The following is a 13,763-nucleotide window of genomic DNA, read 5'->3' as shown; positions in this document are numbered from 1 at the left end:
GCTCCCCCTCTATGCGGCACTGGTCAGACCGCAACGGGAGTACTGTGTCTAGTTCTGGACGCTGCAATTCAAGTGGGATGGGGACAACCTGGAGAGGGTCCAAAGAAGGGCCACGCGTCTGACTGGAGGCCTGCAAGGAGAGCCCTACAAGGAAAGGCTAAGGGACATTAACCTTTTCAGCCTCTCCAAGAGAAGGCTGAGAGGGGACCTTGTGGCAGTGTGCAAATTCATAAGAGGAGAGCAACGTGAAGTAGGCAATGATCTGTTCACCAGGGCACCCCTGGAACAACAAGGAACAATGGCCATAAGCTATGGGAGAGAAGGTTTAGACTGGACATTAGAAAAAAGTTTTTCACGGTCAGGTTTGCCAGGATCTGGAAAGGGTTTCCAAGGGAGGTGATGCTCATCCCATCCTTAGGGGTCTTCAGGAGGAGACTGGACAGGCACCTGTCTGGGATCACATGATCCCAGGTTTGGTGACCCTTTTCTTGCCTGCCAGGGGCAAGGGGTCGGACAGGATGGCCCACCAAGGTCCCTTCCGACCCTGGAATCTATGAATCTATAAAAAAGCACTTCTCCTGAGGTCTACCATATTTTTTATTAACAATATGTATCTTTTTCTCAAAAAAAACCCAAAACAAAACATCTACTGGAAACAGGGCTTATAAGTGAGGAAATACAGCAACAGTGGTTTCTGCCACTTAAGCTTCTGCCAGGCAAAAGCAAAAGTAACTGTGCACGTGATCCACAGAGAGCAGAACAACAAGCAGGTTCTGCTCCTTGCTGCTCCTCATTACTTACTGTAAAGAAAGATTTCTCTCTTTTTTTTCATTCTGCCTCTCAAAAACAAGGAGTGTTTCTTATTTTGTACGTAGTGTACACAAAAATAGGGCTTTTCAAGGCAGCTGGGTGGAAGGGAATGGGAAATCAGTGGGGCAGCTTATGGGCACCTCTGACAAGAGCTCAAAGGACTTTCCAGCATTTCATGCTTGCTGGAACCAGGGCAGTCGCAATCCCATGGGAAGAGACTGGCAGGAAGGCTGCTGACCCTATCTGGGAATGGAGACAAGGAGTGGACATAAGATGGAGCAATCCTCTCATCTCCCAGCCCATGAGGGAGATGGAAGAGAACTGCAGCCAAAGTCAGCTTGCAGTGCCAGGCAGGAAGGGCTGAGGAGCGTCCCCAAGAACAGGACAAATGCTGGAGGGGGATAGTTTCTCCATCCCTTGCTGGGGGGCAACAGGGGTTCCCAGAGTTTGCTGCCTAGTATTTCCTCAGGCCTCTTCCCAGTCAGACTTTCCTTCCCTGTTAGTACTTCTAGTCCAGCCTGGAGGAGCTGCCCACAGGCTCTACCCAGTCACCAATCTAAATATCGGAGCACCCCAAGGGATTTCAGACCACAGCCCACCCAAGAACCCACTCTCCCCTTAGAGGAAGCCCAGCTCCTAGGCTACTCTCCCATGAAGCCCACTCACCTGACCTCACCACCCAAGCCCACACCCTTCAACTGGGGCCAGGGGCCAAGTGCAGCCAATTCCACATCCCTTCAAGTGTCAGCCAAGTCACTGATATGGCTATTAATCCAGCTGACCTGCTCCCTCCAGAGAACATTCCTGACATGGGGTATCCTAACAGAGTGAGTCTATCTTGTGCCCTCTCCCAGTACATGTTGGAGGAGGGGTGGCAGGCTGTGACCTGGCTTTTCCCAACCAGAGGGACCAGACCTTAGTTAGGAAGGCCCAGAGGCTGATCGCACCTGGCCAAAGTGATCCTTGGCATCCCTTTTCTAGGCCTTTGTACTAAGCTCATCTCCAGCACTGGGATGGATGTGGCCCCTCTATGCCTATACTCCATAGGAATGGATGCTTGCAAAAAAGCTCATGAGAGAAAGTAGGGACCAGCCGCACTTACCTGCACCAACACCAGTTAGAGTGGCAGGGTGACCAGTTACATGGCTGCATGGGGAGCTTGTGAACACTGGACCTCGTGATGCCACTTACAGAGCCTGCAAACTGCAGAATCTGCTACCCATGGGCACAGGCCTGAGAGATACCCACAGCTCCTGCAGTCACCACGTGGACTTACCCCCCAGCCCTGCACCCAGGGAAGGTGGGACAGCGGGCTGGTTGCTCTCGGTCCCCAGGACACAGGGAAGCTGGCCAGCTTGCAGACCTGGGGGGCAGCAGCAAGGGGAGGTGAGTGAGAGGGGGCTGGAAGCTCCATGCTGTCCATCCAGGCTGTGGAGCATTGTAGGAAAGGTAAAGGAGTCTGTGCTGACTTCTGCTGTAATCTGCAAGGTGTGAGGGGTTCCAGATGTGGCTGGCACCTGACTGTGCTGGGCTCAGCTTGGAAAGGGATGGGACAGAGAGGGCAAGGAAGGGGAGGGAAGGGTGGGGGGAAGAGGAGTGGCAGGACATTGAAGGCAGCTGGGAGTGCTGGAAAAAACTAAGGGGAAGGTTACTGGAAGAGGGAGGCTTTGCAGGACATGATTCCCACTCCTGCAGGAGCTGTACTGAGGCAGGGGAGATGCTGCCACTGCTTGTACTGCAGCAGTAGCCTCTGTGGGGAGCTGTGCTAGGTGCTGTGCATATAGGCAGGGCGTGGCGACATGGACAGCAAGAGGGAAAAACCAGAGGCAGCAGGAGATAGTGAGTTTCCAAAGTCACTGCACAGCTCAGGGCAGAGCCAGGGGTGGAACTGAAGTCTTTCAGTGCAGTGTCCTACCACTTGCCCACACCACTTTCTAAAAGTGCTGCCTGAAGCATTTTTAAGGTGCTTGTCCCCAGCAGCACTAAGGGAAGAATTATTATAGGTCAGATTTGTTGCTGTGCTCTGTTCTCCAAGGAGTGTCGCTCAGAGAGCGGCTGTCTGGGCTAGTGGGCACTGCTCTGAGGTCATCTGGCTGCTCTCTACTGCATTCTAATGGCACGCTGGGCTGCACTGGTAGGACTGCTAACAGCATACTGGGCTGCATTACTAGGAGCATTTCCAGCAGATCGAGGGAAGTGATTATGTCTCTCTATTCAGCACTGGTGAGGCCAGATCTGGAGTACTGTGTCCAGTTTTGGGCCCCCCACTACAGGAAGCATGTGGACAAATTGGAGCGAGTCCACCGGAGGGCAATGAAAATGATTAGTGGACTGGGGAGCATGTCTTATGAGGAGGGCTGAGGGAACTGGGCTTATTTAGTTTGGAGAAGACAAGGACTGATAGGACATTTAATGACAGTCTTGAACTACCTTCCAAAGAGGATGGAGCTGGACTGTTCCCAGTGGTGGCAGATGACAGGACAAAGAGCAATGTTCTCAAGTTGCAGCAAGGGAAGTTTAGGTTGGATATTAGGAAAAGCTTTCTCACAAGGAGGGTGGTGAAGCACTGGAACAGGTTACCCAGAGAGGTGGGGGAATCTCCATCCTTGGAGGTTTTTTAGACCTGGCCAGACAAACCTTGTCTGGGATGATCTAGTTGGGGGTGGTCCTGCTTTGAGCAGGGGGTTAGACTAGATGACCTCCTCCCCACTTTCTATGATTCCTGCAGAGCCAGAGGTCGGCTTGTTTGCTGGACAGGATTCTTTGGGTCTACACCTGTGAGGTCCAACCTTTTGGGTAGTGCTACAAATTAGCCCCTTACCCTCTCCAAGTGCTGCTCAGATCCCCTTCACCTGCCCAGTCTACTGCTCTACTTTCTACCCCTTTCCCCGCACTCCCTGCAAATCCACTGCTCTGCTTCATGCCTCATTCTCTCTGCTCCTTGCCTGACCTGCTGCTCTGTTTTTCTGCTCCCTGCCCTATCTCCCATATGTATAGACCTTTGCCAGCTCCAGTGGTGCAATAGGTTAGCATGTGGTACTTATAAGGCAGTACTGAGGAAGTGATGCCAAGGTTGTGAGTTCAAGCCTCACCTGGAGCATTTAACTTTTGGAGGGCCAGGTGTATGATTAGAGACCAGGTCTTACAAGGAGAGACTGCAAGGCTTGGGACTGTTCAGCCTGGAGAAGAGAAGACTTGGAGGGCACTTGGTGGCAACCTATAATCATATCAAGGGCATACATCAGGGCCTGGGGGAGTATCTGCTCACCAAGGCCCCTCAGGGGAGGACATGATATAATGGTCACAAGCTGACTGAAGATCACTTTAGAATAGACTTAAGAAAAAATTTCTTTACAAGTCACGTACCAAGGGTTTAGAACAGGCTCCCCACAGAGGTGGTATAGTCACCCACCCTGGCAGTCTTCAAAAAGTATCTTGATGTCCATTTTGCTGGGGTCATCTGATCCCAGTAGTCTTTCCTGTCCAAGTGCAGCAGGGACTGGACTCAATGATCTGTAAGGACCCTTCCAGCCCCTAACAACTATGAAACTATCTGCCACTGTGCCGCCTGTTCCTTTCCTGATCTGCCACGTGACACACACAGAGGCTGCCTGTGCCATTTGTGGCACACGTGCTGCAGGGTAGCCACCCCTGCCCTAGACAGACAAAGGAGCAAGGGTGAGGGGCTTTGCTCCTGCCCCTTGGGGCATCTGCTTGAGGGAACCTGGTCCTTCCAGGGTAATGGAAAAGGTTAATGCAGCTCAGTGAGCAGAAGTTTAGTCCTGTGGCGGGTGGATCATTGGCAAAGGACTTCATGAATCAACTCTGAGTGCTGCAGGCATTGGAGATACCATCTCCAGGCAGGTGCTTAGCAAACCTGGAGGAGGTTCAGTCTGAGCTGTGTATGAGAAGGGGCCTGGCAGATGAGACATCCCATATTTTCCCAGGGGATCGATGTGATTTGAGTGCCTTTGCACCAGGGTCTCACACCCCCAGCACTTTAATAAAGCATAGAAGGAGCGACAGTCCTCAAAGGAGCCTGAGGAGATCATGGGGAGGAGATGGTCTTGCCTATGTCTGGAGAGGCAGGAACCCAGTGCTAGTGAAGGCCCCAGCTGCAGCCTCTCATTCAGGATGGGGAGAGCCCTGGCGAGGCTGGGGGCAGCCAGATGGGATTCAGTGGAACCCATTAGAAGAACAAAGGGATCTAAGCCCAGCATTGTCTGCACAGACAGGCCACCAAGCTGCTCCTGCATGAGGCCACTAGCAGCCCAGGCTGGGCTACAGCCAGCACCCCATAGGCAACATGACATAAAGTGTGTTATGGTTTCCCTGAGCAGCCCAATCCTTCTTCTATGCCATCCTATCTGTCCCCAGCCGTGCCAGGTCCTTGCCATGGCCTGTCTCTCCTGGACCTGTCTGTCTGTCTCTGTCTATGCTCTGTAGCTCTTTCCCATGGTTTCTTTAAATCTTGGGTCTCCACTGTGGGAACAGGGATCAAAACACTTCTGTGAGCATCCCCCCCTCCTCATCTGATCTCCCCACCAGTACTGCTCTGCTCTTCCTGCCTGTAGCTGCAGCGTCTCTGAAAATAGTCTGAGAGGGACGTGCTGCCCAGAGCATATCTACTAACACCCCCTGGCCCTTTCTAGCCCTCCAAGCATCTTCCTCTCATAACAGGATGGCCTCCTAGTTCAGCCTCCTTTGCTTAGATTGCTCCTGTCTGGCCCCCAGATCCATTTGTCCAGCATAGTGCCACAGTACTGAAGTCTCCAGGGAGCCCTTCAATTCAAGGAGATCTGCTTTACACATGGGGAAAAGCAAGGTATGGAGAAGCCACGTGACTTTGCCAAAGTTATTCAGGGAGTCTGTCGCACAGCAGGGTCTTGAACCCACCTCTTCTCATGCCAAAACTAGTGTCTTAATTCCAGGATGTCCCTTCTTTAATGCCCCTAGGAGAAAGTGCTGCTTCTCCTGCAGTCCCACTGAAGTCACTAGCAAGACCCTCCAGTCACTCCCTTGAGTATCTCAACTGCACACCCAGAGCAGAGCACTGGAGAGGGGGCTCTGGATCAGGGGAAAGGCTGTGTTTTGCACTACTAACATCCCAGCCTGTTCTCTGCCATGGGGGGTGCAATTATTAACAACAGGCAGCAGGAACCTGTTGGAGAAGCACTCACCCTTTGTGAAGCTCATCTCATCCTCCACTGACCACCTAGATGCTTTCTTTAGAGGTTTGGTGAGGAGGACCAGGGCCCAGAAGCCTCCCTGGTTAGACCCTGCCTGTCCACCCTGTGCCACCGCATTCATGGGAATCTCGTCTTGCCATATGGCTGCAGTCGCTCGCTCTTTCTACACCTGAGACTCACACCACTCCCTCCCATCTCCTGCCCTACCTCCATTCCCTCTTCTCAGACACTCCCTCTACTTCCCCTTCCTGGAAGCTGCTTTGTATCTAGTGTCACACGTTCTCAACGCTGATGAAAGCCATTAGGATAAAATGGGCAGGCCGGCATAAACAGATTATGCAATTTAGCTTTGTGATTCTTACTTGTAACCAATGACCTGAGCTTGACCAAAGTGCGGGGGCAGAATTTTAAACTGCTTAAAAGATTTAGGAGCCTCCTTTCCATTTTTGTGAGGGGCTCGAGGCCAGATTTACAAAGAAGCCTAAAAGCAGAGATTGATTTTTCAAAAGGACATAAGAAGATTAGTCTCTAACTCCCTTTGATCACGTCAGATTCTTTTGCAAATCCCATCTCTTTAGATGCCTCGGAAAAACTGACCTCTGGGTATTTAGATCTAGCTCTTCAAGGAGCAATGAGGGGCCCAGCACCTTGAGGATCTAGGCTTTAGGAATCAAATGCATCTTTGGCTATAAATAGATCTTGCACTTCTCCTGGGAAAAAGCATCCTATAGAAGTCCATATCTACCATCCCGCTTCGAGCCCCTCTGAAGTATGCAGGATAACATGTTTTCTCCCAGGATGTAGCTGTGTGTGCCCGCAGGTTTACTGCACTTTTTCCCAGGACAAGCTAGCCAGGCTGTGTGATCCTCACTGGTGGAAAAGCAGCAAAGGAGCTTGGAAGGGCAACATGGGAATGATTGTGCTACACCTGTTCTGATCTGGGTCAAACCCCAGGGCAATTAGGCCTATGTCAAATGAGACATCTATTTACAGCCTTAGAGGATGTTTACACTGCAATCAGGTGTTGGGACTGTAGCATGGGTGGGAACATCTGAGTTTGCTTTCAGATAGCTCACTGAGGTGCTCACTAGCACACTTCTGTTGCATCTCAAGCAGAGGCTCCTAAGTACCCAAGTCACTTTTAAGTACCCAAGTCACTTTTCAGAACAGGGCAGAGGCCACAATATCTGCCAGAAAGAAGATTGTGATGTAGAAGGCAAAACATTTTTCAACACATACCTTTTTGCCACAAATCAGTTGCTAGGAAATTAGAGTTCACATTATGTATGAGAAACACGGTAAGCGCAGTTTCTGTTGCTTACTGGGCAAAACCAAAAGTAAAATGTGCAGCAATCCACAGGGAGCAGAACAGCGGGGGGGTTTGGCTTTCAACTTTTTTAGGCTCGAAGCGCCCCTCAGAAAATGCCAGCTCTTAGATTTCACTTGTTTTTTGACTCTAGAAAAATGGAGCAATTCTGTTGCAAAGACCTCAGAAAGACCACAGCCAGGCAGAATCCTTTTGGCACTATGGATTCCTATTTGAAACCTCTGGGTTTATCCCATGAATTGTGTTTGCATATCTAACAGTGCTAACATTGCCTAGCCCTCTGCATCATCCCTGAAAGGCTCTCAAGGCACTGCCCTAGCTGCTGCTACTTACTTACTTGCTTACTACAAGGAAGGATCTTTTCTCCCCTTCATTCTGCCTTTCAGAAACAAGGAGCATATTATATTCCATGGTGTGTTATATTAAGAAAAGATGATACTTCTTTTTTGTTTCTTATAGGGATGGCAACTGACAGTGAGTTGAGCAAATTCTCCTTCACTTGGGAACCTTTAAATGAAGATCCTAGAAGATATAGGGTAAAATCCCAAAGCACCTAAATGCTCTTAGAGCCCAAGTTCATGTGGGCATATCTGAGGGAAAGATCCTTCCAAACAAAGGGACTTTGGTTTCTAAGTGACTTGGGAAAGTGGGACACTGCCAAAAATGTAACGCTGGGGCATTTTGGTGGCCCTTACAAATGAAATTTAGGCTCTTACATGATCCTAAAACTTTTACCTTTTATCTTTTTAGGCCCTTGATTTAGGTTTTCTAAGAGACAGAGGCTTTCTGCCACCGTTGCTCTGATAGTCAATCATAGCCGCTGTTTAACATTCCCATCTGCAAACTCTTCGAGGAAGGGATCGCAGCCCAGTGATTAGAGCCATTTGGAGGTGCCTCACTTTGTAGATGATTCACATGAGAGCAGGATCACGGTGGATCAAAGGGAGACCCATGGATTCAGAGCTACCAACATGGGATAGTGCATTCCTCTGGCCAAGAGCCCTCCCCTTTCCCTATGCTAATCTATTTCTACCTCCTCAAAAGCCTCAAGCATTCCCTTTGGCGATGCATAAAAACATGCTGGAGTGTCTGTATTAAAAAATGCCTTTGCAATGACTGGAGCCTGCCAGCCACTGCTCTTCTCAACCCGCGTTATACTGAATAGAAAGCCTGTCAGAAGAAAGCCAGCCACATCTGGCATTCAGCTGGGCAGCCTCAGGAAGACACGTGGTTCGGGTTGTGACACTTCAGACCTCCTGGTTCTAATGCAGGAGCAGGGCTCTCTGTGGGGTGATATATTGCAGGAGGCCGGTCAATGAACACAAAGTGATGAAATCTCAGGCGAGGAGAGAGTTACATCCTAATGGGTTTAACAGGAGCAGCTCTGGCTGATAATAATCTAGGGCATGCTCATGGTGCCTTTTATCTGTGCATCTCCAAGCATGCCACAAACATTAACTCATTAAGCTCCAGAACACCTTTGAGCTAGGTCCTGCATTCCTCCCATGTGCAGACCCTCCAATGGGCCAACTCTCCAGCAGATGTAACGTCAGCAGAGTTTCACTGGAGTGAATGCAGCTTTGATGATTTATGCCAGCTGCAGAGCCATATGGGAGTTGACATGTGGGATCAGCTCCTGATTCTCCAATGGGGAAATCAAGGCACAGAAAAAAGGAAAGGACTTGCTTATGGGGAGTGGAAGAACCAGAAATAGGGCCCAGGAGTCCTCACACCCCCATTGCCCCAGTTCTGATCATTGGATCATATGGTGAAGCTATGCTGAGAGTTGTTTCCTCATTGTGCCTCCTCAACATGGAGAATAGCAGAGCCCTTGATACCTCTCCAGTCTCAACACACTGTGAACCTCCCCTACACCCACCCTCCCCAAAGCTTGCACATGTCTTACCGTAAACAGGTAGCTGGGCTCCCACCAGAGCCTGTGCAGGAATACTTCACTGTCAAGATTTTATTCTCAGGACAAGATTCACTGCTGAAAAGGAGGAGAAGGAGGAATGTAAGACTTGTTTGTTCTTGGAAGATCAAACTACCAGCTACCCTGTCCCATCCCACGTCGGCCCCAGCCACCTGGGACATCAGCCACTGTTCTGTGGTTTTATTGCTTGAAGGACCCTGATCTTGAAGTACACTAGGGACTTAAGATGGTGTATAGATGTCCCTCCAGCCTCTCCCTACTTCCACTTGCCTGTTCCTGGATCTGCTACTGGCTAAGTCATCTACGGCCATCATACCTCCTGATCTAGCTACATGCCTGTCTTTGGTGGTAACCTAGGGCTAAGCTAATGTCATGCCTGCTAGGGTAAGTGAAAGCAAGCCATAGCACTGTTAAGTAATAGCGTTATGCTGATTAGCAATTGAATGCCGAGGTTTCCAAGTGGCTCATTGGGAACAGCTGTCACTGGGCCAAAAGGCTTCTGCTGTGGAGGAGAGAGTGTGGGATGCTGTGGGGACTGGGTAAGAGATGGCCCTCCCGATACCTTGTTGTCAGCTTTCACGTTAAAAAAGCCTAACCCCAGGAGGAGCTTTGGCTCTGCCAGCATATGGACTGCGTCCAAAAACTGGCTGGGAGAGGCACCTGCCTTGCAAGCGTGTGTTTTAGTGGAGCTTTGCATGAGTGATGGCTGCACAGTCTGTGTGTCTGTGCGTGCGCACATACGATTGTGTGCATCTGTCTGCCTCTCACACTAGTGAACCATCTGGCAGTGCTCCAAGCTACATACCTTCAAGGATCAGGAGTCAGAAATTTGTAAGTTTGGCCTCAATACCGTGAGCTTTTTAGGAAAACAAGCAAGTCAGGGATCTTTCCATTTGCCTCCTAGTTTTTGAGCCTGCCGGGAATGGGGGTGGGGGCAGTGAGGGTCACGTTTCCAGCCTTTTCTCTGCAAACACTAGCATTAGAAACTTTCTCTTTTTGTTAAAATGAAAGCAACACTTCTTATGTAATCTTGGAGTGGGGATTTTACAAAAAAGCATCAAATAGGACTGGAGCTGTGATAAAACCTGCAAGAGTTGGCAACACTGCCTAAGGCCAAATTTACCCCTAGCGTAACTCTATCAAAGGTGCGTTCCCACCGGGGCTCCCAGAAAACTCCTGGAAACATCCTCTGATGTCCATCCCACTGATCTATTCCTTTAAATATGATCCACATTAAATTTCCCCTCCCAAGCAATTGTGCAACCCTTTGCCTGGACTCTGCACTCAGATCCAAGCCAGCCCCAGTGATCTCAGCCCTACAAGTAGTCCAGGGTGGGCCTGGAAAAGGTTACCAGGCCTTGGGCCATGGAGAGGTTCGCAAGGGGTCGCATGGCTCAGCGTGGAGAGGAGGCTGTCACATGGCTGTGAGTGGGCGTAAGGCCGGCGGGAGCACCAACAGGCAGAGTTAAAGCATTTCTCCTGGTCGCTGCAAGCAAATTGGTTTTGACAGGCGTCGGGAACTGTGTCATTTGTTCCAGCGATTCCATTGCGCAACACCATGGAAAACAATCGCCTCTGAGGCTCAAGGAAGTGGATGGGAGAAGATTTCGGGTCAAAACTCGGCTGGTTTAAGATCCATCCCAAGATCCACATCCAGTTACACCCCCTGGGTCTCTGGCTTCTAGCAAATATTTCTGTTTCTTGTCCTAGCTCTACACAACTTTCCAAAGACAGGCTGCCTGTCTCTGAGATGTCCAGGAACCTCGGGCTCGTTCTTGTTCAGATTCAGGATTTGAACCCAGCACCCCATCCTCCTCTCCCAACCCTGGTTGAACAGTGATGTGACCCCCAGTGACTTCCTCCCTGCTGAGAATCAGGGAGTTCTTCCTGATTAACACCTGCCTTGTGAGGGGAGGGCCAAATGCATACCCTGAAATTCTCCCTTCTGCCAAATTCCCACTGTGCCAAATCCAGCTCTGGTGCAATGCTGTTGAAATCAATGGAGTTATGCCTCCTTAGACCCCGGTCACCTTGACCTCCTCAGGAGTTTTGGGTGCTCAGGTTTTGGCCCATACATTTTGTATCCCTAATGATTGCTCTGAAGGGACAAATGAAGGATATACCTCTTTCCCCTGCTCCTTTAGGAGGACGAGAACCTGGCTCTGTGGTTTTTCCATTGCATGGCAGCACCTGGTAATGCCTCTGTGGGCAAAGGCACCTGGAAGTCTAGATGCTGTCATCTACGGTAGCTTTAGATTGGAGGGCTGTTGAGTCTGGGATGCATTTTGGTAAGCATAGTCCATAGTGGAGCCCCACTGGGCACTTCCACGCTGTCTCCAAACCATGCTAGGGGATGCTGCCATGACACGTGACGTGCTCACTCATGCTTGGCCGTGCTTAGTGGCATAGGTGCTGTTGGCCCCATGACTTCCATATTGGGGTGTAGCATGCACAGAGCATGCAAGCTGGGCTTCACAGTGGTGGCCTCTAGCATGGTTGTTGGATGCCCATGGGGTTCAAATTCATTGTAGGGCCTGCTTGGTGCCATGGGCCACACCCCACCTCTCAGTATTGACACTGTCATAGATCCGAGGGGCCTGGCCAAGAAGAGGAAGCTGTAAGTCAAGAATGAGCTACAAAGGGCTTTGGGGAATCAGTCATAGGAGACTGACTTTCAGTCACTAGCCACCCAGGTTGGATCCAACTGCATAATCTAGCAGGGAAAGAGTCTCTCTCCCCTGAGGGCTGCTAAGCAGCTGGTGGAAACGAAGCCCAGTTCCTACAGGACCATTGCCAAATGCAATTAACACTTGTTGGCACCCCCTTGTTGGCAGTCTCAGGTATGAGACTGGGCCTGAGTGTCCCACAGTGGGAGGAATCCTTTCTCTTGACTGAAGCAATGCTTCACTGTCCACTCGGCCTAGCCTGCAGCCAACGTCTGAGAGGCTATGGTCAGGCCAGCGCAAAATCCACTTTTAACCCAGGAAGGGCTGACATGCATTGAAAGAGGCTCTACTGGAAGAGCTGGAGGGGTGCAGGCCATGTTGAATGGGCGTTCACAGAGCTATGTGGAGAGACCAGGGGGGTGGACAACCAGGGCAGCTCTAGCTCAAGGCTGAGTGGCCCTGCTGGGACTGACGGAGAGAAGATCATGGACCTTTATTTTTGGGAGGACTAATTTCACCCTTGCTCCTACAGAAGACAACTATTGGCGATTGGCAGATAGGTGAATATCCTTCATGGAAACAGTGACAGTCCCTGTAGTTCAGGGGCTCTTCGGACACCTGGCGGAGTGCCAAGCATCAGAGACTCTGCATGCCCTGGGGGCCTCTCTAATCATCCTAATTATGCTCCTGAAAGCAAGGTGAGATCAGTTTCTATGGAGCTGGGGGAGGCGGGGGACTAGCTGAGAGGCAGTACCTCACCCCATCCAGCTTGCTATGGGAAGGAGCCTGCATTTGGGCACCTCATGGCATGTGCCGGGAGGGGGTGGGGGAATTTTTCTGCTGTGCCAGAGCACAAAGTCCAAGGGGGATTTGCCAGGGTAGAGGGTGAGGTGGGGATAGCTGCTTTTGGGGGTCCTGTGGCTCCCACCCAGCACCCCCCACCCCATTACAACCCAGGCCCAAACCAAACAGCTCTCTTCCTTTTCCCCATGGAGATGAGCAGTGTCCCCACTGAGCAGACCTCCCTTATTGGGATCCTAGTCCTTGCCTTCCTGCTAATCATCTCCTCCCAGCTGGCCCCACTCCCTTGCCTCACAGCTCCAGTGGAGAAGAACCCCAGCACCCAGAAGTACTGCTGTAGAGACCAATACTTAGCACCCACTTGTGCAGGGAGCTGGGGGCCAGGGCTCCCAGAGGAAGGTGCTGCAGGGGCCATGCACTGCCTTACCTTGTCTGCTCGGCGGAGAATCGCCCGAAGGGCCCAGAGAGCGACTCCAGCGGCGAGATCAGGGAAGCCAAGAGCAGCTCAGCTTCCAGCAGGCGCAGCAACAGCAGCATTGCCACTGGAGTGGACTCCTGCGCTGGTCCTGGCTGCTGCTTGGTCCAGACCTCCCTGGAGTCACACTGGGTCCATGCAAGAACCAGGCACCCTCTGGCTGTGGTGGCTTCAGGGTCTTTAACCTCCAGTGCCTCCCCTCCAGCTCAGCTCCCCCCGGCCTGCCTGCCTCTTTCCCAATCAGCACAACCGCCTGCCAGAGATGCAGCCTCTACTCCTTCCTTTCTCTTGGATTCCCAGAGCTCGCTTGCCCTCCAGGCCGGGGCACGGTTTCTCACATGCCTCCCCAGCCCTGCTCCCTGGTGCCTTGTTTGGGAAAAGCCACTTCCAGATGCTCCTCTCAGTGGTTAGGGTGAAAGCAGTGCCTCTTGCTCTCTCCTCACTCTGCCCTGTGGGCTCTGCTGTGTTTTAATAAGCATCCTGGCTCCCTGCCCCACTGACAGAGTTCAACTCCTCCTAGGTCCTACCCCCAGCAGCAACCAGCTGCTGCTGCACTTTTCCT

General features: G+C 51.2%; 1 protein-coding gene and 1 non-coding gene across 2 annotated transcripts in view; one reads left to right on the top strand and one right to left on the bottom strand.

Annotated features, from left to right (window-relative positions):
* Window positions 1-13,763, bottom strand: part of LOC109308864 (collagen and calcium-binding EGF domain-containing protein 1-like) — a 30,510-nt gene extending 16,747 nt beyond the window's left edge. Inside the window, exons 1-2 of the mRNA XM_019533316.1 lie at window positions 13,154-13,763; window positions 9,233-9,316 (exon numbers count right to left, since the gene is read on the bottom strand). Of these exons, the coding sequence (XP_019388861.1) occupies window positions 9,233-9,316; window positions 13,154-13,263 (194 nt within the window). The 5' untranslated portion in view covers window positions 13,264-13,763. The remainder of the gene's footprint in view (window positions 1-9,232; window positions 9,317-13,153) is intronic.
* On the top strand, window positions 3,818-3,910 carry TRNAI-UAU. The gene is given in 2 exon segments: window positions 3,818-3,855; window positions 3,875-3,910. It is a non-coding gene; the product is annotated as a tRNA-Ile (tRNA).

Source organism: Crocodylus porosus, unplaced genomic scaffold (genome assembly GCF_001723895.1).
Source record: "Crocodylus porosus isolate Cpor-Errol unplaced genomic scaffold, CroPor_comp1, whole genome shotgun sequence".
In the NCBI taxonomy this organism is placed as follows: domain Eukaryota; kingdom Metazoa; phylum Chordata; order Crocodylia; family Crocodylidae; genus Crocodylus; species Crocodylus porosus.
Note: the sequence above shows the minus strand (reverse complement) of the source record. Positions and strands in the feature narration are given on the sequence as shown.